This window comes from Podarcis liolepis (genome assembly GCF_965112155.1).
Source record: "Podarcis liolepis genome assembly, chromosome: W".
NCBI classification, from domain to species: Eukaryota; Metazoa; Chordata; class Lepidosauria; order Squamata; family Lacertidae; genus Podarcis; species Podarcis liolepis.
Window position 1 is genome coordinate 1,914,277 of NC_139568.1, and position 26,715 is coordinate 1,940,991.

General features: G+C 49.8%; 1 protein-coding gene and 1 long non-coding RNA gene across 2 annotated transcripts in view; one reads left to right on the top strand and one right to left on the bottom strand.

Annotated features, from left to right (window-relative positions):
* The window catches only part of LOC310697759, a 68,081-nt gene extending 60,622 nt beyond the window's left edge, over positions 1-7,459 (top strand). The window contains exon 2 of the long non-coding RNA XR_014521201.1: positions 7,172-7,459. This is a non-coding gene — a long non-coding RNA (uncharacterized lncRNA). The remainder of the gene's footprint in view (positions 1-7,171) is intronic.
* LOC310697805 (inositol polyphosphate 5-phosphatase OCRL-like) overlaps positions 1-26,715 on the bottom strand; it is a gene marked incomplete at both ends in the record, with an annotated part of 505,852 nt that overhangs the window by 450,798 nt on the left and 28,339 nt on the right. Inside the window, 2 exon segments of the mRNA XM_083484436.1 lie at positions 13,505-13,528; positions 13,895-14,103. Coding sequence (XP_083340562.1) covers positions 13,505-13,528; positions 13,895-14,103 — 233 coding nt within the window.

A 26,715-nucleotide genomic window follows, 5' to 3' on the forward strand; every position in this document is an offset into this window, starting at 1 on the left:
GGGCTCCCTGAGTCCCGCGGGGCTGACTCCAGCCCCGCGAGAGTGTGAATGGGGCGTGCGCCCGCAACCCCCCCTCCGTAGTTCGGGAGTGGATTTAAGACACAGGATCATAGAATTGTGGAGTTGGAAGGGACACCGAGGACCACCTAGCTCCCTTATTCCCAATCAGGGGTCCGTGGCCCCATCCCTTGCCTCCCTCCAACTAATTTCCTCTCATTTTGGCATGGCAATAGCATACATTTTATGGGCGGTCTTGTTGTTTTTAGTATACCTAAAATCCTTTGCTTATTACCCCACATTTTGAACCCGCAGCCCTGAGATTAAGAGTGTCACGCTCTACCAACTGAGCCACCCCACTGTATTGATCCCACACCTCCCCTCTTGACGAAGCTGCCTGCAAAGCTGATCTGCCGAGGAAATGTCCTTCTGCAGGCATGGTTTCAATCCAAACAGCAAATACTAGTGGTCAACTCCAAAAGTGCGGTCAACAAACCCTGCTTGCCAAAGAACAATTGAACGCACCCTTGAAGCTCCTTTGCAGCCATGTCTTTACCTTGACACCACGTATGATGCTAGATGTGGGGCCTGCGGGCCTGTCAAGATTCCCCACCTCTGCTCTATCTAGCCCGGCTGATGTTTTCAAATGGGGGTTAAAGCTGTGAAGCTGTTTGGATGCATGACTAGACTTGACTGTGGGCATTTCATTGTGCTGTGTCCCAGAGCCTTAAGGATGGGGTGGCCTAGGAACCTAAGCCACCAGGTATATAAAAGTGAGGTCCACTCCAGCCAACTTCATCCTGGATAGCACAAAGAACAATCCAGCCCTGGGGTGCATAATGAGAGGTCGAGGAATGCCACAATGGAGAGAAGCCCATCACCAAGAGAGCTGGCACAAGGGCTGAGAATTGTATCCCGCCTGCTTTCCACAGTAGCATTCCTACTACCCTTCTCCTGATTTGGGGCAATGGGAGAGTGAACTCATTCCCCGCTTCTTCTAGTGGCGAGTCTCAGAGAGCCGCTTTGCTAGGGAGAGACAGACAATGGTTGGGAACACTTGGGTTCTTCTGAGCCGCTCTAAGGAAGACCGTATGCTGGATGTCCCACCCGCTGCCGCTCCACCAAGGTGCCACTATACTCACAGCAGGAGTTTGTAAGAGCGAGTCGGTAGCTAAGATATAAATCAATTGGGACGTTTGGAACCTGCACACCCCAAAACTGGTACTGGATCCCAGCCCACACCCATCCTTTCAAATGGTGCAGTCCCCCTCAGCTCACCTGGTGGCAGGCATTCTTGAAGAGGTGGTCCACCAAAAGCCAGATCTCCTTGGCCGCTCAGTGGAGTCATCACCATCCTGGGGTACGATATCCAGAAACTGCTTCTCCTGGAGGTCCAATGACAAGCGGGACTGGCATGAGAGCCTGACAGAATGTGTGCCTGTATGCATTCTTTCCTTGCTCCTGCTGGGTGGACAAGTCTTGCCCTCTGAGGCCACAACTAGGGCTGGGCGATAGCTGGCTTTCAACACGGTGATATATCACTAGCTAAACATTGCAATACACCAATATAGCACGATGGAGCTATGTAGAGGCATTGGCTGGCTTCACGGTTTCCCCCGCATTGTGATTTTTGCTGCCCCCTGCAGGAGGGCAGGGGAAAGCTGAACCGGAAGAGTCCACAGGGGCTGCAGGAATCTCGAGAAGCATTGTCTGGCTTCACAGTTTCCCCCCCACATGGTGTTTTTTGCATAGTACACACACACATCATGATTCACAATATATTGCCAGGTCAGAAATTATGAAACCAGTCTCACTATCTAGACTTCAAGCTGATTTGAAAATATATCTATATTGACGTATCGCCCGGCCCTAGCCACAGCAAGCATCTCAAGGGGGAAAACAAAAAACAAATTGCTTGCACCCCAAATCCAAGCTCCCCCTCCCCTATTAATATGTAGCTAGTAATCCTCCCACTCCAGATGTGCAGTTCACCCAAAAGCTTACTGAATATGTGTGGGATGTAAACAGAGGAGCAGTCAATGACAACATTCCTAGAGTGTGTTATGGTGTGAAACCTAAGACGCTGGCAAGTTAGCAATGTCATGTAACTTTAAGTAGTCAAGCTCGTTAAGTTGTTAAGTTGCTCAGTATATAAAGAGTGTTTGTTTTCTCTGTTTGGGGCGTGAAGCAAAAATGTCCGAAAGCTCCGGAGGTGTTTCTGTTATCTTTCTGCAATAAACCTGTCTTTGGAAAGACAGGCTTCCCTGTGTCGTTATTTCTTTGCTGCTGAGACTCTGAAGCTTGTACTGCAACAAGAATCTCTGCACTGGACTTAATTAATGCTCTGCAAAGAGAGCTGTTGCTGGTGGCGCAGCGGAAGCGTTTACTGGACCAGTACACAAACTCTCTTAGGTTATGGATCCTTCTACATTTCTACAGCTGTATTGTGTGCAGAGAAAGTGAAAGCAGCTTTCGGATGAGAGAAGACCGGCTTGGACGTAAATCCAGCTCTTAAAGGAGGCTGGAGGCGTCTGAAAAGTGAGTAAAACAAATCCCAAGGGGAAAGAGAAGAAAGGGCACACAGAGGGAGTAGCAGCAGACCCCAAGAATGGCAGTGGAAAATTTCCAGGTTCCCTTTACAAAGTTGAACTCTGCTCATTACGTGCAGTGGTCTAAGAGGGCTCAAGTCTGGTTGGAAGCCAAAGAAGTGTGGGCTGACTATGTCCAGAGGCGAAAGCCGTTTGTGGCTGTTGCAGCAGATGCCACAGCAGAGCAACAGGCTGCTGCACATGCTCAGAACAGGGAACATGATAAAATGGACACTAAAGCTAGATGCATGTTGATGGTATCGATAGACGATTCCCAATTACCTCATGTGGAAAATTTAAGGTCTGCATTTGAAATTTGGGAAGCTCTTAGGCGAATTCACCATAGAGCCACGCCCGGAGAGAAGGTGAACATTATACGTGCTTTGTATGAGTTGAAACTGAAGCCAGGGGATAGTGTGGTTGAACACACGTCACAGATGACGAAGTATTTCAACCGACTGTCATCTTTAGGTGTGAATTTTCCTGAAAATATTAAAGTTTATACTCTGCTTAGCAGCCTGCATGCAGGGTTTGAAAACTTACTACTAACTTTACAAGTTTTGCCAGAGGACCAGCTGAATATGAATTATGTGACTGGTAGATTGTGTGAACAAGAATATCAACATCATCGAAAACGTATTGATAATTCAAATACCCCAAGGGCTGGATGTTCAGATAATTCCCAGCGTGGGGAAACTAGCAGGCAGAGCTGTAAGGAAGCCTCACAAGTGTCTGCTATGGCCAGCAAGTCATGTTTTCGATGTGGCAGCAGGTTTCATTTGATAGCAAAGTGTCCAGAAAAGCAACAGGAATTTCAACAGTCCAAGGCCAGTTTCCGGAGTTACAGGGGAAGACGACGTGAGAACTACAAGAATCAACGATCCAGAGGGGGAGCAGGTGCTGATAACAGAGTCCTAAAAGGAGCCAACAAACTTTGAAGTGGATAATTGACAGTGGAGCAAGTCACAGTTTAGTTCCAGTGACATCTAGTGGCCGCTTGATGAACTGCAAGACATTGCCAGTTGCAAAAACCGTGACTATAGCAGACAATAGTAAACGAGAAATGAACCTTAAAGGCACAATTTATGTTAACTGTTTGCAAACTAACCTTCCTGTTTTTGTTCTTCCAGGAATGAAGAATGGACTTTTGAGTGTGTCATGCCTGGTAAAAAGTGGTTTTAAGGTTGAGTTTGAAAATGATGTGTGCATCATTTTGAAACAGGGAAAGGAGCTAGTTAAAATTCCCTGTGAGGATGGGCTTTTTGTTTTGGTTGAAGAGCAGTTAGCAGCAGGTAGATGTTCAACAGGTGAAGCACAAGCTAAGTGTGTAAATAAGGCTCCTCATACAGGTTGTGCACATCTACTACACAGAAGGTTAGCTCATATATGCTTTAAGTATGTAAGCAAGATGCCAGATTTAGCTGAGGAGTGTAACATTAAACCCTGTCCAAATTTTCAGGATTGTTGTGCTTGTAAACATGCTAAGGTTAAGACATGTAACTATCCTAGATCTGATAGAGTAAGCAAGAAACCCTTTGAACTTGTGCACACAGATGTGTGTGGCCCTATGCCAGTCAAATCGCTTGGAGGTGCGAGATTCATGCAAATTTTGGTGGATGACTTTTCAAGGGCTAGTTGGGTTTTCTTTCTGAAAGAAAAATCACAAGCAGCTTCCATCCTGATGGATTGGATTGAAGAAGTCGAATGTAAATTTGACACCAGGGTACGTAAAATACAATCAGATCGTGGTGGGGAATATGTGAACCACACGCTGGAGACGTGGTTAAAAAGGAAAGGTATAGTTCATAGACTTACCAATCCCTATTCACCACAGGAGAATGCAGTTGCTGAAAAAAAATTTCGAACATTACAGGAAGCCAGTGCTGCTTTGCTGTTTGATTCTGGACTTGCACAGCGTTTTTGGGCTGAGGCTGCACTGTATGCGAATTATACTTTTAACAGAGTGTACAATAGCACAGTAGGCAACACTCCTTACTTCATGCTATTTGGGAAAAAACCAAAAATTGATCATCTAAGAGTTTTTGGATGTCGTGCTTATGTGCTGGTGCCTAGGGCACAACGTAGGAAAGGCGATCCTAGGTCTAAAGAAATGTTTTTCTGTGGTTATCAAGCAAACACAAAAGGTTGGAGATTTGTGAATGTAGAAGGCAATCAAACGAAAATCACAATCAGCAGAAGTGCGGAATTTTGTGAACAGGATGGTTGGAATAAAATTCATGGAAATCCTGACATACTATTTGATGTGGTGAACAGTAACAATGAAACTCAGGCCCCAGGGCAGGTATTAGTTCCAGAACAGACTGAGGAATTTGAGTCTAAGGACGAGGGTGAGAAATCGTCTAGTTCACCCAAGTCTGTAAAGTCAGAATCTTCTAGCTCTAAAAGTTCACCTGTACAGCAAGAGAGACATGTAAAGTCAGAATCAGAAAGTTCTTCAACTACTAGTGACAAACAGGTGACGACTAGTGATTCTGGGTCAGAGGGGGAAACTGAAGGAACATCGCAGGAACTGTTAAGGCGTTCTAAGCGTACCAACAAAGGTAAACCTCCTGAAAGGTACCAAGCTATTAGTGTTTGGGCTGGTTTGGCAAATTGCGAACCTGAAAGTTTTGAGGAGGTTGAGCAATTACCCCAGGAGGAGGCCAGTAGGTGGTGTGAGGCCATGCAAAAGGAGTTGAATTCTATGAAAGAACTGGGTGTGTTTTCAATCACCAAACTGCCAGAAGGTACCAAGGCAGTAAGTTGTAGGTGGGTGTACAGGATAAAGACAACAGCGATGGGGAAACCAGAGTACAAAGCAAGGCTTGTAGCTCGAGGTTTTACGCAAAGAAAGGGGTTACATTACTCCGAAGTCTATGCACCCACTTCAAGGAGTGAAACCCTACGGGCACTATTAGCAGTTGCTGCTCAGAAAGGGTTCAAAGTGAATCAATTTGATGTCTCTACAGCTTATCTTCATTCAGACTTGGCTGAAGAGCTCTATATGGAGCTACCGCCAGGATTGAAAGTTGGTAAATCAAATCAGGTATGGAAACTACATAAATCTATTTATGGACTCAAGCAATCTGCTCATAATTGGAATGAGTGTTTGAATGACATTTTGGTAGGCATTGGTTTTAGCAGGAGCAAGGCTGACAATTGCTTATATTTCAGAAGTTCAGGAGATGCTCAAGAATCTTTGCTTGTTTATGTAGATGACCTGATTTATACTTCAAAGACACAAGAACAAGTAAAAAAACTAGCCAAAGAGTTAAATAAACTCTTCAAAGTTAAGAATCTTGGTGATGTGAAGGTCTATCTTGGTGTTCAGATAGATAGGACCAAAAATGGCAGTTTTCTACTGAATCAAAAAGGCAAGATATTGCAAATGTTGAAAAAGTTTAACATGACGGAGTGTGCAGGTGCTAGAACACCAATGGAAATGGGTTTTGTAAAAGACAATGAGTTCAAGGATAGTGCTGAATTCAAGCGTGCTGAAATCTTTCAGTCAGCACTGGGAAGCTTACTTCATCTTTCGCAATGGAGTAGACCAGACATTGCTTACGCTGTTAACTTACTCAGCAGAGAAGCTTCGAAACCTAGTGTAAATGCATGGAAAGGAATTCAAAGAGTGTTAAGATATTTACAATACACCAAAGATTTTTGCCTTGAATTGTTTTCGGAAGGACAAGCACAGATTACTTGTTGGGCACATAGTGATTGGGCAAATTTAAAGGATAGAAAATCAGTGTCTGGCTGTGTAATAAAATTTGGTAACTCTCTGATTTGGTGGAGATCCAAGAAACAGAACCTGATTACTTTGTCATCAACAGAAGCTGAGTTCTGTGCCTTATCTGAGTTATGTAGAGATCTAGAATTTTACAAATGCTTGGCACAAGAGATGTATGAAAAGGCCATCACTCCAATCACTGTATGGGGTGATAATCAACCGTGTCTTAAGTTAGCACAAAATGGGCAGTTTAAAGGTCGTACAAAACATTTGGATATCCGCTTTCAAAATGTTTGTCAAACGGTAAAAGCAGGAATTGTTAAATTAAATTACTGTCCCAGTCATGAAAATCAAGCTGATGGTTTTACAAAACCGCTTGGGTTTCAGCGGCATGAAAACTTTTGTGAAGAAATGGGTCTGAAGTAATTTTGTTTTTTGTATTGCCAGCGAGAGGGGGTGTTAGGGTGTGAAACCTAAGACGCTGGCAAGTTAGCAATGTCATGTAACTTTAAGTAGTCAAGCTCGTTAAGTTGTTAAGTTGCTCAGTATATAAAGAGTGTTTGTTTTCTCTGTTTGGGGCGTGAAGCAAAAATGTCCGAAAGCTCCGGAGGTGTTTCTGTTATCTTTCTGCAATAAACCTGTCTTTGGAAAGACAGGCTTCCCTGTGTCGTTATTTCTTTGCTGCTGAGACTCTGAAGCTTGTACTGCAACAAGAATCTCTGCACTGGACTTAATTAATGCTCTGCAAAGAGAGCTGTTGCTGGTGGCGCAGTGGAAGCGTTTACTGGACCAGTACACAAACTCTCTTAGAGTGTACATGTTAGAACATGGGGAGGGATGTCAGTCCAGCAAGCAGGTAAACTTCCTGGGGACGGACTTCCTCCGCATGTGACCAGAGGTGGGTGTGGCCTCACCTGTGCAGGTAATGACAAAAGCACAGGGCAGGCAGCCACTCTCTCTCTCTGCCATCTTCATTCGATGAGGAAACATCTAAGGATGCTCTCTTGGCTCCCAGCCAAGAGAAGAGATAAGGACTATCTTGCTACAAGATAGATTCTGAATGTATGTAACCTTTTTAAGCTGTCTGCCTTCTGGGATCATATTGTGAACAGAACGTGAGTAAACTCTTTTATACTTTTATAAAGACTGTGTCGTGTCTTGTATTTTAAGAGGGAACAAAAGGGGAAATTACCAGAGTAATTATTATAGAGGTTCTAGCGAACCTGTGCACACGTTACCGTTGCGAACTTAAAGGGGAATGTTATAAACTCTGCTGATGTTTGGGGAACTTGTTAGCACAAGTTGGATTAGGATATAATCTCACAATATATCCTCTCCTGCACTCCAGAACATTCCCACAATATGCAGCTGTGGACATGAGGTTTGGCTAACATTTTATTTAAATTCCTGGAACCTGCCCTGGGACCTTAGGGTGAAGGGCAGGAAATAAGAAACAAAAACAGCAACAGAACATGGATGGGCCTTCATAGGTTGATGGGCTGCAGCCCCTGCCAGCATGATGAGATGATGGGGTCACATGTTCACCACCCCTTGTCTAGAGCACGTTGCAGAGGCAGTGGTAGAAACTGAACAACAGCTGAAGCCCCAGCCCACGACTTTGTCTGGGCAATGCAGCACACAGCAGCTGGTGAACCATGCCTCCTGCCTCCTTCCCATCTTCCTCTCCAGAAATGTTCAGGGTGGTTAGTTCTATCTCAAGCTACCACATTCAAGAGAAAGAGAAAGAGAGGAGGGGGGAGCAAGAGAGCTTTAGGAGCACAGCAATGGCAAGCAGCCCATCACTAAAAGGAGTTGGCAAGGATGGAGAATTTGATCCCCTCATCCCCAGGGCAGCTGTGGATTAGGACCCAGTTCATCCCCCCTCCCCCCCCGCCAATACTGCCCGCCCCTGTCTTGAGAGAGAGAGAGAGTGTATTGGTGTGGGGAATGACACATGCTGTATCACCTGTGGTGAGTGCCTGAGGGCCCTGCTCTTGCCACTTACCATCTGGCCTGGGGCGGGGCCTGGGGCCTCACAAGGACTGCTCTGCTGCCCAGGAAGACTCCCCTGTGGTGAGTGCCTGAGGGCCCTGCTCTTGCCACTTACCATCTGGCCTGGGGCGGGGCCTGGGGCCTCACAAGGACTGCTCTGCTGCCCAGGAAGACTCCCCTGTGGTGAGTGCCTGAGGGCCCTGCTCTTGCCACTTACCATCTGGCCTGGGGCGGGGCCTGGGGCCTCACAAGGACTGCTCTGCTGCCCAGGAAGACTCCCCTGTGGTGAGTGCCTGAGGGCCCTGCTCTTGCCACTTACCATCTGGCTTGGGGCGGGGCCTGGGGCCTCACAAGGACTGCTCTGCTGCCCAGGAAGACTCTCCTGCGTGAGTGCCTGAGGGCCCTGCTCCTTCTTGCCACTTACCACCTGGCCCAGGGAGGGCCTGACAGGCCTCACAAGGACTGCTCCTGCCACTTACTATCTGGCCCAGGTTGGGGCCTCACAAGGATGGTTGTTGCCATTGATGCTGCTACTGCCCAGGAGGACCCGGAGGAGTGCAGAGCTCTTTTTAACATGTTTTGTTTTGTTTTTGTTTTTTAATATTTCCCTTTCCCTTTCGATTCTATATATGGGGGTGGGATGGATGTTTGGGTGGGCTGGGGAATTTGTTAGATTTTGATGAATTTGTAATTTTTGCAGTTTTTGTTTGTATTGTTTATTGTTTTCTGGGTTGTTTTTGTTTTCTTGTTTTTATTGTTTTAAGGTTTTATTGTTTTAGGCTGCGAAAGAATAATATTAATTGCCATCAATGGAGGCCACTATGAGGCCTGGGATTGCTACCGTGGAGGGGCGAGGGAGGTATGGCGGTGGGGGCAGATGTTACAGGCGAAGGGGATCGAGATATGGATACGCTCGTACCCTTTCCAATCTGCGCCCCATCCCGAGGGACGAGGGTAGGGTGAGCAAGGATTACTCACCTCCGTCACTGGTGCTGTGCAATGCCAGGTCTATAGGCAATAAAACCGCCACCCTGCGAGATTTCTTTATCTCGCAGGGGGTCGACCTGGCTTGTGTGACGGAGACCTGGGTGCGCGAAGGGGCAACAGTTACCTTACGAGAGATGGCGCCCCCGGGTTTCTCTGTCCTCCACCAGTCGCGGACTGTGGGCCGGGGGGGAGGGGTGGCATTATTAATCCGGGAAGATTGTCCTTTCAGGGCTCTACCATCGCCATCGATCCCCGGCATCGAATGTGTTGGCCTAGTGTGGGGCTCCGAGGAGAGCTTGGCTGTCTGGCTGGTGTACCGGCCACCTAGCGCACCAGCAGCCACCCTGTCAGGCCTATTGGAGGCGGTGGCCGGCTGGGCCTTGGAGTTCCCTAACCTATTGGTATTGGGGGACTTCAACATCCATGCTGATGCCACTCCCTCCTCACAGGCTCTGGACCTGGTGTCTTCCATGGCGACACTAGGGCTCTCCCAGTTTGTTTCGGGCCCCACACATCAAGCAGGCCACACGCTGGATTTGATCTTTGGCGTCGGTATAGATGTGATCATGTCTCCTTCGACGAAGGTGCCATGGTCTGATCACTACGCTCTGAAAGCCAGGATTGACTTTCCACCCCCACCCTGCGTAGGTGGCGAGCCAATTTGGGCTCGCCCGCAGAGGCTGATGGACCCTGAGAGATTCCGCCAAGCCTTGCGGGACCTTGCTCCCCCTGGCGACTCATTGACTGAGCTTGTTGAGGGCTGGAATGCCCAGCTCCTGGCAGCCATCGATGAGATCGCACCTAAGTGCCCTCTGCGACCCCGCAGAAACCGGGCTCCCTGGTTTACCGAGGAGCTCCGGAAAATGAAGCGGGACCTCAGACGGCTAGAGCGAGTATGGCGGGGTGCCCGTGACGGAGCCTCAAGAACATCTTATAGGGCTTTTATGAAAACCTACGAGATGGCGGTGAAGGCTGCTAAGAAGTCATACTTCTCGGCCTCCATTGCATCCGCTAGCTCTCGCCCAGCGCAATTATTTAGTATAATCAGGTCTTTAACGTCCCTTGAGGGACAGCCAAATTTAAATAACAAATTGACACACGGCTGTGAGGCATTTGCGAGCTTTTTTGCGGAGAAGGTCTTGTCGCTCCGCCATGACCTCCCTGCCAATTTGGATACAATAAAGGAACTGGAGGCCCCTCGACTGTCCTCGGGTCCAGTATTGGACCACTTCGACCAGATATCCCCAGCCGATGTGGACAGACTCCTCCGAGCTGGAAAGCCCACCACCTGTCCTCTCGACCCGTGCCCGTCTTGGCTGATTAGAGCGTGTCCAGACGAGGTGCGGGCCCTCCTGGGGGATATCATCAATTTGTCCCTTGGCACGGGGACATTCCCAGGGGAACTGAAGGAGGCAGTGGTGCGCCCGCTCTTAAAGAAAACATCATTAGATCCTTTAGATCTATCCAATTACCGCCCGGTTTCGAATCTTCCGTTCCTGGGTAAGGTGATTGAGAGAGCGGTTGCTGAACAGCTTGGTGGGTTTCTGGATGAAACATCGGCTCTGGATCCATTCCAGTCCGGCTTCTGCGCTGGTCATGGGACCGAGACGGCTCTGGTCGCCCTAACAGATGACCTTCGTAGACAGCTGGATCGAGGCGGGTCGGGGCTGCTGATTCTTCTAGATCTATCAGCAGCTTTCGACATGGTCGATCACGAACTTCTGGACCACCGCCTTGCCGACGTGGGGATCCAGGGCACAGTCCTTCAATGGCTGCGCTCGTTTCTCTCTGGTCAGGGACAGAGGGTGGCGCTTGGGGGGGGAATTGTCATCGCGCCACTCCTTGGTGTGTGGAGTGCCTCAGGGTGCGATACTCTCCCCGATGCTTTTCAACATCTTTATGCGCCCCCTCGCCCAGCTTGTTCGGAGTTTTGGGCTGGGTTGTCATCAGTATGCCGATGACACCCAACTCTATCTGTTGTTGGATGGCCATCCTGACTCGGCCTCAGACACACTGACCAGATGTTTGGAAGCTGTGGCTGGATGGTTACGTGGGAGCCGTTTGAAGCTAAATCCTTCGAAGACAGAGGTCCTGTGGCTGGGACGGGGCAATATGGGATTGGGGGGGCAACTCCCATCTCTTGCGGGGGCGCAATTAGTGCCAGCACCATCCGTTAAGAGTTTGGGTGTAATCTTCGACACCTCCCTTTCCATGGAGGCGCAGATTGCAGCTATAACAAAGGCGGCATTTTTCCATCTCCGCCAAGCTAAGCAGTTGGCTCCTTACCTCTCTCGCCCTGACCTAGCCACTGTGATCCATGCGACGGTCACCTCCAGACTGGATTATTGTAACTCGCTCTATGTGGGGCTGCCCTTGAGACTGACCCAGAAACTCCAGCGGGTGCAGAATGCTGCAGCGAGACTCCTTACGAGGTCTTCGCTGCGAGATCACATTCACCCGGTGCTATACCAGCTGCACTGGCTCCCGGTGGAGTACAGGATCAGGTTTAAGGTGCTGGTTTTAACCTTTAAAGCCCTATATGGCCTAGGACCCTCGTACCTACGGGACCGCCTCTCCTGGTATGCCCCACAGAGAAACCTACGGTCTTCAAATAAAAACATCTTGAAGGTCCCCAGGCCACAGAGAAGTTAGGCTGGCCTCAACTAGAGCCAGGGCTTTTTCGGCTGTGGCTCCGATCTGGTGGAACACTCTGTCACAAGAGACCAGGGCCCTGCGGGACTTGACATCCTTCCGCAGGGCCTGCAAGACAGAGCTGTTCCACCAGGCCTTTGGCCAGGGCACAGCCTGACTCCCTCCCTCGGCAATCTTCGCAGAGCTCTGGCCCAATGGTTGCTAGTGGCTTGAATTAATTAATTTTTATAATGAATGATTTTAGAATGTTGTTTATGTTGTACTTTTGTACTGTTTTATTGTTGTTAGCCGCCCTGAGCCCGGCTTCGGCTGGGGAGGGCGGGATATAAATAAAATTTATTATTATTATTATTATTATTAGCTGGTGCCTGCTAAAGAACACAGGAGCCTTGCTGGGTTAGATCAGCATTTTGTTCCCACAATGGCCAACCACATGCCCTTGGGAGTCCATAGGGACACGGGGACAAGAGCACTCTGTCCATCATGTTCCCCAGAAACTGGTAATCAAAAGCATGTGGTTTGTGATAATAGTGGCAAGAAATAGCCCTGACCGGTAGCCACTGATAAACATATCCTCCATGGTTCTAAATGTCTACAGCTGTCCAAATTGACAGGCACCACTGTCTCCTTGTGGCTAGGATAATACACCCAAGTAGATCTGATTTCGAGAGGAGTGACATTTCCCTGAGCCACCCCAAAGCAGCCACTACCGCTTCCCAAATGCCAGTGCTCAGGTGGTAAGAGTAAGCCAGAGTGGCATAGCCTGTGCAGCAGTGGCTGAGCACAGAGACAAGGAGAAAACTGGCTCTTGGGGCCAGAGGGGGCTGGCGCCTGCATCATGAGACTGGGCTTTCTGCCTCCCGTGCTGCCAATCGCAAGCGGACCCAGAGTCAAGCAGCGCAAAATCAGTGACAAGCAGTGCTGGCAAATTCTGGTTTCGTCTCCGTTCTCCTCTGCCGAGTTCTACAAGGGCCACGTTGAGACTAGGGAAGAGACCAAAGCAGAGAGCTAGAGCCACCACCTGGACTGGATTTGAGTCAGAAGGCAGGCAGGTGCGGGTTGCCTGAGAGGAAAGTCAGGTTGGTGGGGTAGTGCCTGGTTTGCCCTAAGGGACCAGCTGCCACTGCATGGAGCAGCTGCTGATCGTTGACAAGGGCAACTCCATTTACGTGCCTTCGAGGCACATGCACACTGCCGCAAAGCTGGAAGGGGCACTTGAAGGGGCAAAAATGCCCCCCCAAGAGCACAAAAGCGGCAAAGTGGCATGGAAACAGCATCTCGACTCCCTCCCAGGAGCTTTGGCACCGACCTCTCAGGCCTGCGGAGAGTTGGAGCAAGGAGTTTTGCAGGGAGGCTGCTGGTTTTCAAAAGGCCTTTCAAAAGGGCTTCCGGAAGTTTAGAGGGTGTTTGCAGGCTTTTCCAATGCTGTCCCCAATATACGCAATTTCATTTAAATGCACGGTACCTCGGAACGCAACCCCCGTGTAAACGGGGCGTTGCCTGTACCTGATTTGAGCCCACTACAAGAACATCTAGAGGATAGCAAACCAACTGCTACCTTTTCTAGGAAGCTGTCTTCTCCCTGAGATCAGAGGAGGAAGGCAAGAGCAAAAGACAACCAAGGGTGTTAATGGCACAGGCCCTGAGAAGAGAAAGAAACAGCCCGTTGGCTGAACAGTATCTGGGCAGATGGCAGGGAAATGCACACAGCGAAAGGGCAGGTGGGAGGACCAGAACCTGGGATGACTCAGTCAAGGCAAACAAAGGGCATGAACAGCACACAGGAAGCGGATGCACAGCTACAGAAGCTGAAGCTGAATGCAGCGGAGGACCCCCAGCCCCCACATTTCTGAGTGGAAGAGCAGCTGTTTTTCAAGCAGGCAAGCAGAGTGGGAAGGGTAGACATCCAGCACATGAACCTGCCAGGTAAATCAACCCCTTTCCCTACCAGGTCAATAAGTCTGGTGACGGGAACTTCGCCAAGCGGCTGCCTCATCCAGCTCAAGGCTTCCAAGGAGGTCCCGAAGCAGCTTGGTAGGTAGCTCCCACTGATGGTGAGGAAATAGTCCTTGCCACGGTCAAGGTGAAGGACAAAGCTAGCCTCAATCTTCTCTTCCTTGCGGACGTACACATCCAGGGACATGTCCCCTGTCTCACCTAAAACGGGAGGAGGTCAGGTAGATACACTCTTTGGCACAGCCAAGTTGGCTTGTCTGTAAATTAAAAGTGAAGACAGTGAAGAATTGAACAGAAGGACACAATAGGAGCCTGCTGGATCAGGCCAATGGCCCATCTAGTACAGCATCCTGTTCTCCCAGGTGTATGGGGGAAACCTTAACTTCAAGAATTAGGAGAAGAAGCGACTCAGTTCCCACCCCCACCCCACTTTCCTCTCTAGTCCTCCAAAGCAGCAGCTGCACAGAAGATGGTGACAGGATACTGGGGGGGGGGGGTGAGAGAAAGTGATCCTAACAAAAGAATATAAAAAGGGAAAGGATTTTTGCGCCCCCAATGTTACTTTCTTTTTTAGTTTACATTTCACTGAGTTTTTAAAAGTTTGGCTAGTTCTATATGATCCCCAAGATATTTTTGTGCCTCCACAACATAAAAATACGCATTGTTTTTTTAAAAAAGTAATTTTTGGACGGAATGCTCTCACTGGTTCCCTGCGATGCCAAAAGGTGTTTTGGGACCCTCCAGCATTGTTTGGCTTCAATTCATTTGTGTGTGTGTGTTTAAAGCTGGTCACACACACTTTTACACTTTGGGCTCAGCTGCTTTGACGTGGGGCCCTTGGAGGCTTGAGCATGGGGCAATGCAGCCCACAAATGTTAAGCCTCCCCTGCTCTACCAAACTCCCAAGGTTTGAGGGAGGAGGGTTGGGAAGAGGAGGAGAAAAGGAAGGCCTTCCCTAGATGAGCCTTGGGGTCCCTTTCCAACTCTACACTTCTCTGATTCCAGAGAGAGACGCGCTGGGCTCCAAGTATCCCTCGCAGGGCTCAGCGCGAAGCCATGGCTTCCAATCCTGGCTGTCACTGAGCTTGGGGATAAAGGAGAAGTGGAGGGTGACCTGCCCGTTGTTTGTGATCTGGAACTTCTCCTTCTGCAGCTGCCGGAACTTCACATTCTCAAACGGAAACTGCAGAGCAAAAGGGGGGGGGGGGAGGAAAGAGAGTGCTTGCCTTCAGCAGAGGCAAGGAAACGTGCTCCAGGGGGAAGTTTGTCCTTGGCCCCGGGCTCTCGTTTAGGGGACTGCACATGCAACAGGTCCACGTGGGGCTCTCCAGATATTGCTGCACTTGCCACTGGCCATGTTGGCTGGGGATGATGGGAGTTGTAGTCCAGCATCTGGAGGGCACCACGCTGGCTACCCCTGGAGTCTTTGCCTGCGAGGAAGAGGAAGAGGCTGCCGCTCAGTGGAAGGGCATCTGCCTTGCCTGCAAAGGTCCCAGGTTCTATCCCCAGCATCTCCAGGTAGGGCTGGGAGAGATCCCCCGGAAATCAAGACTGAGCTAGATGGGCCAAGGGCTTCTTTCCCCCCTGGTCTTTTTGCAGCAAACCCTCTTTAAGGGGTTGGAGAGGATCCTATTCGTCTTTACCTCCCTCCAGGGAGGGAAGGAATTCGTTCTCCATCCTGTCCATCAACTGAACAATATCCTCAAACACTTTCCGGTACCGTCGGTCAGCCACAACCTTCACCTATCGGGGGGGGGGGGGACAGAGCACATTTGTTGGGGCTATGGACTATAGGGGGGGCATGAGTTAAGAGCAGAAATGCCTGATGCACCCCCCTGTTCCCAGCCCTGAAAGAGGCAAGTACTGTAACTCTGAGAGCTTCCCCGTTTCCATTCTCACGCTGCTGCGCGCAACTCTACGTCTAGTAGCTAGATCGGCGAAGCTCCGTCTGAGTCTCCGCCCCATGTGCACCAACTTAATATCCTAGCCTTGCTCCACCTTTTCCGCCTGACTGTCCTCCTCTGGGTCCCTCTACCCCCCGGGGCTTCTTCCTTCCGGGATTCTTCTGACGCTGACCCGGACCCTCCTGCCTCCTTGCGCCGGGCTTTAGGACCTGGTTCCCTTTCGGGGCTGCTTACTGCGCCGCCTTCCTCTGCATTTGAACTTGGCGCGCGCGCCCAACCTTCCACTTTCCTCTTAACCGTTTCTTCGCTCCCCGATGGAGGTGTGGCCACTCCTGACTCATGCCCTCCCTCCTGTGGTGAGCTGCCCGCGCTTCCCCCCTGGCTCCTTTCCTCTTCCCTGCTTCCTGGCGGTGACGCTGGTCCCGATTTCCAGCTGCTCCCCCCTGAGTCCCCTCTGGCTCTATCTTCCTGGGGTGCCCCCCTAGACTCCCCCCTTGCCCTGGCCACTGGTGCTCCTTTCTGTGAATCCTCTGATTCACTGGAAAGACTAGGAGATCTCGGGTCGTCGTCATCACTCATCTTTTCTTCTGCCTCCTCCCCTTCGCTCTCTGTTTCCTCCCTTGCCCGTGCCTCTGCTCCTAAACCCCTGACAGTTGTCAAAGGCCTTCTCCGCATCAATGAAAATTAACACTGCTTTAGTATTTATGTTAGTTTGCAAAAGTTCCAAAATGTCAATAATGTTCCTGGTGTTATCAAACAAATGTCTACCTTTTTTTCTCTCCATCTCTTATCTTCTCTAGTATCTTGTCCTTTTTCCCATTCCAGAGTTTTTTCTTGATCGTATTCTGTTGTATCAGAAACCCTCTCATTACTGCTTTACTTGCGTCCCAGATTGTTCTCTTTTCCACCGAGGTGTTCCAGTTAATTTCAAAATAGTCTTTTAAAGCTTTTTGGGCCTTCTTCACAATCTCCTGGTCTCTTAATAGGGTGTCATTCATTTTCCATCTGAAGGAACCGATTGGAGTAAGTCTCAATTCCACTTTCAAGGCGTTATGGAGCAAGTCTTTGGGCAGATTTCCACTTTTCTAGTCTTAGGTGCCAGCCCTCTAGTTGTCCATATTTGGTCGATTCTTGTCCATGACAGGTGGGCCTCAGAAAAGAATGTTCCTTCTTTACCTAGGGGGTTCTTTGTCCTCCAGATGTCAATCAAATCCATACTGTCAGTTAATTCAAAAAAAGTTTTAGGTAGTCTGCCGTCTTTAGTTAAATTTTGATTTTGTGACTTATCCATGTAGGTAGAGACCACCCCATTCATATCTCCCATCATAATGATGTTGGTATAGTCCAGATAGTCCAGCATTATCTCATGCAGCTTCCTATAAAATTCCGATTTCCCCTCATTTGGTGCGTAGATTCCTAATATCAAAAATTTTTCTCCTTGTGTTTGTATTTCAATTGCCAAAATTCTTCCTTGCTCATCTTTAAATAAAAATTTCGGTGACAAGTTCTCCTTTGCATAAATCACCACGCCTCTTTTCTTAACTCTGTCTGATGAAATAAAGTCTTGGCCTAATCTTTTGTTAATTAGCACTTTCCTATGGAGCCTAGTCACGTGCGTTTCCTGCAGGCAAATAATGTCCAATTGTTCTTTTTTCAATATATGAAAGATCCTTCTTCTTTTTTCCGGAGAATTCCCGCCATTTATATTCCAACTAAGAAGCTGCAGAGACATCCTGGATCAATCTATGAGTCCTATAGAGATGTGTCTTCCTTTTCGTCCAAGCCCAGAGATGCAGATGTTGGCACAGGTGTTGGTACAGGCGGAGGTGGTGGCCAAGCTGCTGCTGCTCCCTTCTGAAGGTCCTCTCCGTGATCGTTCAAAAACTTTTGTTGGTCTTCTGCTGTTCTAATTTTAACTTTCTTTCCTTTGAAGTTAAAAGATAATCCTTGAGGGAACTCCCACCTATAGGAAATTGAGTTGTTTCTCAATAGTCTTGCTAGATCTGTATATGTAGCTCTAAGATCTAAGAATTTGTTTGGAGACTGGGTCAAGCCCTCCTGAAGCCATATCCTCTGGAGCTGGCTGCACAACTTCTCCTTCTTGCAGTCCTAAAACAGTTGGGACAGATGATCTACGTGGCTGAACAGTCAAAGTTGTTTGTAGCAGTTGCTGTACAGATTGTTTTGCTTTCGTCTTGGCCGCCCTTGTTTTCCCTGTGCCACTCATTCCACAGCTGTCTATGCGTCAAGGTCAAACTGTAAATCCCATGGGAAAGACAGTCCAAAATGTAAACAACCACACAAAAGATAGTCCAAATAATATGCAGTTCCCAGAGACTTATTAATCCCAAATCCTCTAGGGGGAGCTCCCCTGTAATTCAGAAAAAGAAGGGAACTTTTTCCGCCATTAAAATCCAAGCAGTCCAAAAAAAAAAAAAATTACAAAGGCACCTTCAATATCCCTTTAAACTTGCAGAGCTTTCCCCAAGTAAAACAAAGTTTCAATAATGGTGCAAGTAACAGTTTCCTTATTTGTATCCAACAACGCTCAAAAGTAGCACTTCCGCATTTAGATACAGTTTCCGCAATTTGACAGTTCTTTTGTAGCCTGACAGTCCACCAATTTGGTTTCTCAACTTTTGTAATCCACCAAGAAGAGGAGAGGTTCCAGTTCAAATCCGATCAATTTACACAAAACTGGTCCTTTTAACTTCTAAATAGCAAGTTCGAACTTTGCACAGTAAAACCAACTTCTTTTATAATCCCTTTCAAAATGCTTCCCGCTTGTTAAAGTCTTTGCTTTGATCTTTAAGCAGAATCGGAAGACGGACTTCCTGTTTTCGTCTCTCGTTTTCAGCCGAATTTAATAGTTTTAGTCCCAAAAATTCTTATAATCCTTACTCACGAGTATGAAGTTTAGAGTCTGATGTTCCAGGAAGAAAGGACAGCGCTCATCAGCAGCAGCCGCGCGGCTTCGCTTCCGCAGAAAGAGCGATGAACTCACAGCACCGCTCCCCCTTCCACGTTCAGGAGCCCCTTACGGGGTTCCTTCTCCGTTTCTGGGGTCGCTTCTGGTGCCCGCCGAGTCCCACGGCCACGGGCTCGCTCTGCCCGTGGTTTTTCTTAATGGGTCGTCGCTGTGCCGCAGCGCACGACCCTTTTCCGCGGAGCCCCTCTTCAGAGCCCGAAGAGGACCACCATTGCTGTTTCGCGCCGCCTCCGGAAGTCCCAAGCAGGTAAACTTCCTGGGACGGACTTCCTCCGCATGTGACCAGATGTGGGTGTGGCCTCACCTGTGCAGGTAAATGATAAAAGCACAGGGCAGGCAGCCATCTCTCTCTCTTGCCTCTCTCTTTTTTTAAAAAATAATTTTTTTATTAGTTTTTCACAATTATTATAACACAAACATAACACACAAAAACAAACAAGCACATAAACAAACATGTATAATTTCAAATCCTTATTTCTTAAACCTTACTTCACCGACTTCCCCATACCTCCCCTTTCTGCATCCCAATTTCTAAATTCGTTTCAGCAAATCCTCTCCCTTAATTTTATCCAATTTTCCCTTATTCTTTCCCTTTACTTAATCTTTTGCAGCTGTAATCCCCTTTTTTTCAAAAACTTCAACATTTTAACATTCATTAATTTTACAATGTTTCTTAAGATATATTTTAAATTTCTTCCAGTCTTCATCCGCCGTCTCTTTCCCCTGGTCACGGATTCTGCCGGTCATTTCAGCCAGTCCCATATAGTCAACCACCTTCATCTGCCATTCTTCCAGAGTGGGTAGATCTTGTGTCTTCCAATACTTTGCGATGAGTATTCTTGCTGATGTTGTGGCATACATAAAAAAAGTTCTGTCTTTCTTTAACACCAATTGGCCGACAATGCCCAAGAGAAAGGCCTCTGGTTTCTTAGCTTGCCTATCTCATCTTCATCTTTCGAAGAAGCAGGATGCCCTCTTGGCTCTCAGCCAAGAGAGGAGGAAAGGATTATCTTCCTATAAGATAGATTCTGAATGTATGTAACCTTTTTAAGCTGTCTGCCTTCTGGGATCATATTGTGAACAGAACGTGAGTAAACTCTTTTATACTTTTATAAAGACTGTGTCGTGTCTTGTATTTTAAGAGGGAGCAAAAGGGGGGAATTACCAGAGTAATTATTATAGAGGTTCTAGTGAACCTGTGCAGACGTTACTGTTGTGAACTTAAAAGGGGGAGTGTTATAAACTCTGCTGATATTTTGGGAACTTGTTAGCACAAGTTGGATTAGGATATAATCTCACAATATATCCTCTCCTGCACCCCAGAACATCCCCACACATTCCCCATCAATCAATATTGGGCTAAAAGCTATAGGACATAAAGCTACATGCACCTAAAAACTGGTTTTGAAATAGCCTTGGTCTTGCCTAGTCCCTCAGCCTTGTGAGCATTCCACTTTCTCTACACTATGCGTGTACCCCTGACCGTGTCCTCCCTTACTCATTTCCCCCCTAAACTAGAAAGCCCCAAATGTTTTAGCTTCTCATTTGGGAGTTGCTCCAGCCCCTTGATAATTTTGGTTGCCCTCTGCTGAACATTCCTGCCCCCCCCCCCAAGCTCTGCCTTCAACTGCAAACGTGGCAGACAATGCCTTCCCTGCAGTTGCACTGCCAAAAAAGTTCAGTTTTACTTTTAAGGACAGGAAATTCTCCTGCAGGCCATCTGTGCTAAAGAGAGGGTGCAGATATAAGTCTCCTTGTTTTGGACCACCCAATTTGCATAAAAATAAGACAAGATTAAAAGTGTTGAGTTTTCCCCACCCCATGGAAAAGGAGCAAATGAAAAATCCTCTCCTGAGCTGTGGCTGCTACTTCCTGAGCATGAGAGATGAAAAGGGCCTGTATGGATTTGGCAAAGTCAGCATTCAGAGTTTGAGAATCACACTTGGCTCATGACCAAGGGTGTCCAAAAATAGCAAAAGCCAAACTTTGGGCTCAGAGTTGAAATGCTGACGTTCCTCTTCTCTATGGCCTGCTGGTCAGCGGATGCCTTGACCAAGACCTGGTTGTCCAACTTTAGACCTTTCACCTACAGCTGCTGTTCTGGGCTATGAAACAACAGCAGCAATTCAGCCCTTGGCTCACTGCAAATCATGTGTGCAAACACAGAACCTGGCTTTGGGCTGCTTTGCCTCTGACTTACTTTGCAACATCCTCTCCCTCCAGAGGAATCTTGCTTTGAACAAAAGTAACCCACACTGGAGGATCAACTTCACTTTACTTGACTAGACCCAGTGGCATAGTGGGCTGCGGGGCACAGGGGCAGTTTCCCCCAGGCACAAAATTGTTAGAGGTGCACAATTTCAGCACCTGGTGCTGCCTCAATACAGCTGCACGCTCAGGGGCGCCGACTTATAAAAAATATTGGGGGGGCCCATACCGGGGTCCTGCCGCTGGTTCGCTCGGGTAGCCGGGAGAACGCAGTTCGAGGTGGCAGCGTTGGGGAGAGACCCTCGCTCAGGGCGCCACAAGACTTGGCGGCCGGCGGCCTATCTGGGGGGTTTTGGAGCGTATTTTGGCGGAGCGATTGGGGAGGAGGGGGCTTGTTGCCGGATTCTTCAGCTGGGCCGGAGATCCGCTGCTGGGGGGTCCCTCGGCCGAGTTGTGAGCACGGCCTGCTGAAGGGAGATCCAGGCGATTGCGCGGCGGGGACGGCCGGGGCTCTCCGGCTAGGGCGCGCGGCTGGCTGGCTGGCTGGCGAGGGAGCAGGTGGGGAGGAGGCGGGGGTCCTCACTCTCTTAGGAAACGCACCCGCGCGCCCGATTGCCACGAAGTCCGAAGGGTGCGTGTGTGGAATTAAAAAGCAAAAACGAGATACGGGCAGGGCAGGCAAAGAATTTTCCGCAAGAGGATGGAGGGCAGGTTGAAGAGAAAATCCTTTCGCTTTTCTGGGGCGCAGGGAAGTCTCAGAGCCGGAGGTTGGGGAAGGGACCCCCTTTGCTCTGCCCTCATCTCCCGTCTTAGATTCGCATGGGGGTCCCTACCCGAGCTTGCCTGGCCACGGGGCCACACAAGGGCCGCGCTCTACGCGGCGCGCCTTGCTAGCCGCGCAGCTGTCCTCCGCGGCTGCGGAGCAGCCCTGCGCCGGTGCCCAGCCCCTCTGGGCGCCCGCTGCGCTGCCAATGACAAGCGGGCGACGTCGCGGGCGGGGAAGGCGTTGCTTTCTTTCCCGATCCTTCATCCTCCCAGTCTTCCAGCCCTTTTTTGGGTTGGAAGCTCGTCTCGTTTGCCCTTCTCCTTTCTTCACCCTGCGCACAATTTTCCTCCCTCGTCTCCCTCCCCATTTCTCCTGACTGACTGACTGACTGACTGACGGGCTTGGGCTTGGGCTCGGGCTTGGGCTTTGGCTCGGGCTCGGGCTCGGGCAGCCACAGCGTCGGCGGTGTTGGCGATCGGCGGCGTGGGGGGATGGCCCTCCCGGGGGAGCCGGCGCTGCTCAATGGGGTTGCCAAGGAGACAGGCCGGCTGCCCCCCTCCCCCGGCCCAGCGCCCCCCGCCGCGCCGGTGCCCGTTATCGAGCTGGTGCGCGCTGGGCGCCCTATAAAAGCCGTGGACGCGCCAAGCGTCGACAGGCAGAGCCAGCGCGGCGGCGGCGCTCTGCTGGAGGGGCGCCCGAGATTATTGGGGGGGGGCAGAGCCCCCCAAAAGAATTTTTGAGTGGGCTCGGGCCCCCTCAGGCCCCATGGAGTCGGCGCCTATGTGCACGCTTCCATCACTGGGGTCCGATGACAACGGCTTGTCCATGCGATCAGGTAAGTGACCTCTCCAGACAATGGGATGGCTCTTCTTTTCTTATCTCTGTGGCTGTGATCCCCTGGGTGATGTGGATGCCATTAGGCAGTCGAATGCGCATGCATACTCCGTCTGTTTCCCTCCCTCCTACCCCCTCCTCCACGTGGCCCCGGGAACTGGCAAGCCATCCTATGTCTCTGACTAGACAGAGCTCTGGCACCCTCCTACCTTGGTGGAGTCTACCTCTTTCCAAACCTGAGCAATTTTGTCTGCAAGAAAACTCATGACAGGAGTCATCACAGGAGATCTTGGACTCTGTATCAGACCCTGATGGCAAAGGTGGTTCTGTTAGACTATGAACCACCTGAAAGAGTCTCCTGGTACTGTTTTCACCAACAGATCCAGCAACAATGGTCCTCCTCACCGTCGCTATCGCCACTTGGTAGGCTCGACGTTGAGCTCTAACCCGTGTTTGGTCTCATTTGAAGTGGGTTTTTCACCACCAGCACTTTAGCTGTCTCGGTAATTGTTTCATCACCCTCAGCCCGAGGGGTAGAACCACAGGGTCATCCAAGTGCCATGCCATTGGAGAGGGTGCTTTTTAAGGTTTGTGGAGCAGCACCCTCTTATTCCCCACCACCAAATGTACTTTCCATGTGTTTGGCCACTGTCTATCGGGTCTCCCCAGATGAATTTGCTATTAGAAGGAGACATGTGAAGCCATAATCCTGGAAAGAGATTCTGGAGAGAAGCACTCGACCCAATTTTAGCCTTTGATTCTGTGAGAGGCGCCCAGTGCTTGGTCTTACTAGCTGCAGCTCAAGTTTAACTATGTTTACAGCAGAGGAGCAAGTCCTGGAGGGCTGGCTTCCTATTCTGCCTCTATGGGTGAGTTGGCATTGATGAGGAAAATTCCGGGGTGTGAGGCTACTCAACAGCCCAGCTCGTTGGGCAGAGCCCGCGGGTACTTGCGGTCAGAAATGAAGGAGATTCCAGCCACAAATTGGAGCAAAACAGCGGTCAGGAGACCAAGATCTTTTTTTGTTGCGCAACAGGTTCCCACAGGAGTAAGAACCCCGAACATGGGGTGACATTGACTTTTAAAACTTCCCACATTGCGTACAGACCCAATCGCCTTCTCAATCCAGCCCGCGGATGGTCCAGGAATCAGCGTGTTTTAACATGAGTAGAATGTATCCTCTTGCTCAAAATGCATCTCTGGGTTATTTGTGGGGCATAGGAATCTGGGCTGGGACAAACTTCCTTTACATGTGACTAAAGGTGGGTGTGGCCTCACCTGTGCAGGTAACGACAAAAGCACAGGGCAGGGCAGCCATCTCTCTCTCTTTCACCACATGCATCGAAGAAGCAACATCTGCTTAGCCAAAGATGCTTGGACGTGCTTTCGAACTGCTAGGTTGGCAGGAGCAGGGACCAAGCAACAGCAGCTCAGCCCGTCGCGGGGATTCGAACTGCTGACCTTCTGATCGGCAAGCCCTAGGCTCTGTGGTTTAGACCGCAGCGCCACCTGCGTCCCTCCTGCACATCCATACCCTGGGGCAAGTCTGGTGATGGGCTCTTGGTTTCTTTGGCCAACTAACTGCTCAGTAATTGTCACCTGTGGGCACTTCCCTGGGTGGGGTGGGGGGGCCGGGTTGTACACGTGTCCTCACGCTTGAGGCATTATGGCGGGAGATAGAGGGGGAAAGAGTCCTTTCCTTAAGGGCAAGAATGGCGTTGGAATGGAGGAAATTGATGCAGGGGGTGGATTTTCTGAAGTGAGGGGCTTTTCCTAAGCCGGCGGTCCATAAGGGAAGTGGCTTGACAGATTTCTTGCAACAAAGGATCACTTTTGCCAATAGAAACCAGTTAATGGGCTCAGTGGCGTAGCGTGGGGGGGCCGGCCGCACCGGGCGCAACACCTGGGGGTTAGGGTCAGGGGGCGCAAATCCATGGGTTAGGGGGCACAAATTACTTGCCTTGCCCCGGGTGCTGACAACCCACGCTACGCCACTGAATGGGCTTTTGATGGACTGAGTCCATTGTTCTCTCAGCCGGCGGCCACTCAGGAGCTCAGTCAAGCTGGCGAAGCTCCGCTGCTCTGCAGAACGGAAACAGGCAGCGGCACAAGAAAGATTCTGTCCACTAGAGGCCGCTAAGCGCTATTGGCTAGCTGTCCAAATCCGATGCTTTTGATTGGTCTATATGCAGCAGTATGTAAATACAGAGTTCATTCCCAAGTCCCAGTTCATATTCCTACGGTTTCATACCAGAAAGAGGGAAGCAGGGTCTTTCATTAATAAAAAAAGATGTGGTGGTTGGTGCGACAGGGGAAGGAAAGGGGTTTCTCGAGCTCATTGTCTCGTGCCCTAGCTATGTGGAGGGGTTTCTGGGGAAGGCGAGATCCCTAGCGAATTTCCCCCTCGGAAATTCCGTATAGCATATTCTTAGAAAAGGGGGGGAAAATAAAAAAGGAGGGGGAGAGAAAAGACTGTAAGGGAAGAAAGGTTTCCTCTGTTCCCCTCCACTCTTCCAAAAGAATTCCGAGCTGAGGTGCAGAGCTCTTTCCTCCCTTGTGACCTCCCCACCCTCCTCCTCCTCCCTTCCACATAACTGGCTGTGTCACCTTGCCTGCCAATCATACCTCCCTTTGAACTGAAGCAGAGTTCCATCCCTGTTTGTGCCAGTTCTGGAGTCTAAAAGCCGAAGACCTAAATCAGCCAAAGGAAAATGAAACCCTTCCTACCCACGCAAAAAATGCAACTTTCATTGGTCTGTTTGCTAGTGGACGTGGGTTTGTTTTTTTCTTTTGGTTTAAGAAGCGAAGCAATAGCTCATTTGCTTGTGAGTGTGGGATTCTGCTATTCTTGGTGTTCCAGGGCTTTTTGCAAGTTGGAGTTGCCTCCAGTCCAGCCCGGATGTCAGAACAGTCCTTCTGGATTAGACCAATGGATGATCTAGTCCAGCACCTTGTTCCCCGTCGTTGCCCAGCAGAGGCTCACAACAAGCCCATAAGCAGGACCTGAGTGCAATGGCCCTCTCCCACTCATATTCCCAAGCAGGGCCGGACCTCTGATGAGCCAGAGTGAGGCAGCTGCCTCAGGCGGCCGATGCTGAGGTGAGGGGATTGAGCTGGGAGTGGCCTGTGGCCTGGCCTGTACCCCTACGTTAGCTGACTGCTCTCAAGTGCAGGGAAAGCTCCTGTCCTTTCCAAAGTACTTGGAAGAAGATTCAGCAGTCAATCCAATTGGCTTCGGAACAGGAAAGATTTTGGGGTGTTTTACTGCTTTGGATGTTTCAATTTGCTGGCAGCGCCCAGAATGGGTGGAGCAACCCAGTCCGATGGACAGCATAGAAATCTCAACGTTGAATTTGTCTGATTTCCTTTCAGAGCCATTCAAGTTGGTACTTTTCAGCACCTAGGGGTGTAGTGGCATCTGGACCATGGACCTCTCAGCTGGTGACTTGTGGGAGTCAGTCTGCAGCTCACCACACCTCAGCCAGTGGGATGTATCACCAGAGATTACAGAACCCCAGCCGAGTCTTCAGAGCTGTCCTGCTCTCAGCAGAGCAGCTTCTTCCAGAGCAGTGGCGGAGCAGGGTGGGGGCGCTCCGCACTGGGTGTCATCCTGCGGGGGGGGGGTGACATTCACTGGTGGCTTGGGAAGCTAGGGGTCGTGGGTGGGCGCTCCCGGCTGGAGGAGGCAGGCAGGGGAGAGGACGGGAAGGAGGCAGGTGAGAAAAGAACGGAGGGGGGCAGGAAGGGGAGAGGAAGGAAGCGGGATCGGTGGGTGCGCCTTTCATTCTGCCTGGAAGACCAGCGCCTACAGCTGGACTATCAAGTGGATTGAAAGGGTCACTTTGGGGGCAGCGCTGCAAATGCAGAAGGGATCTTGGCCGGTTTCTAAACAGGGAAAGTGAGTTTCGCTCTGACAAACGCTTTCTGCCTCCCCTCTGCAAAGCTCCACATGTTTCCGCCCCACCCTGTCCTCAGCCAACCCCCCACTTAGAAGCCACTCTTGGGTTATTGACTTCTGTGTGCTTGTGTATCTGTGTCTCCCGTGTGGGGTTCCTCTCTGCGTAAAGTCTTCAAGCTGTGCCTGTGTGCGCCTGACAAATCGGCCCCATTGC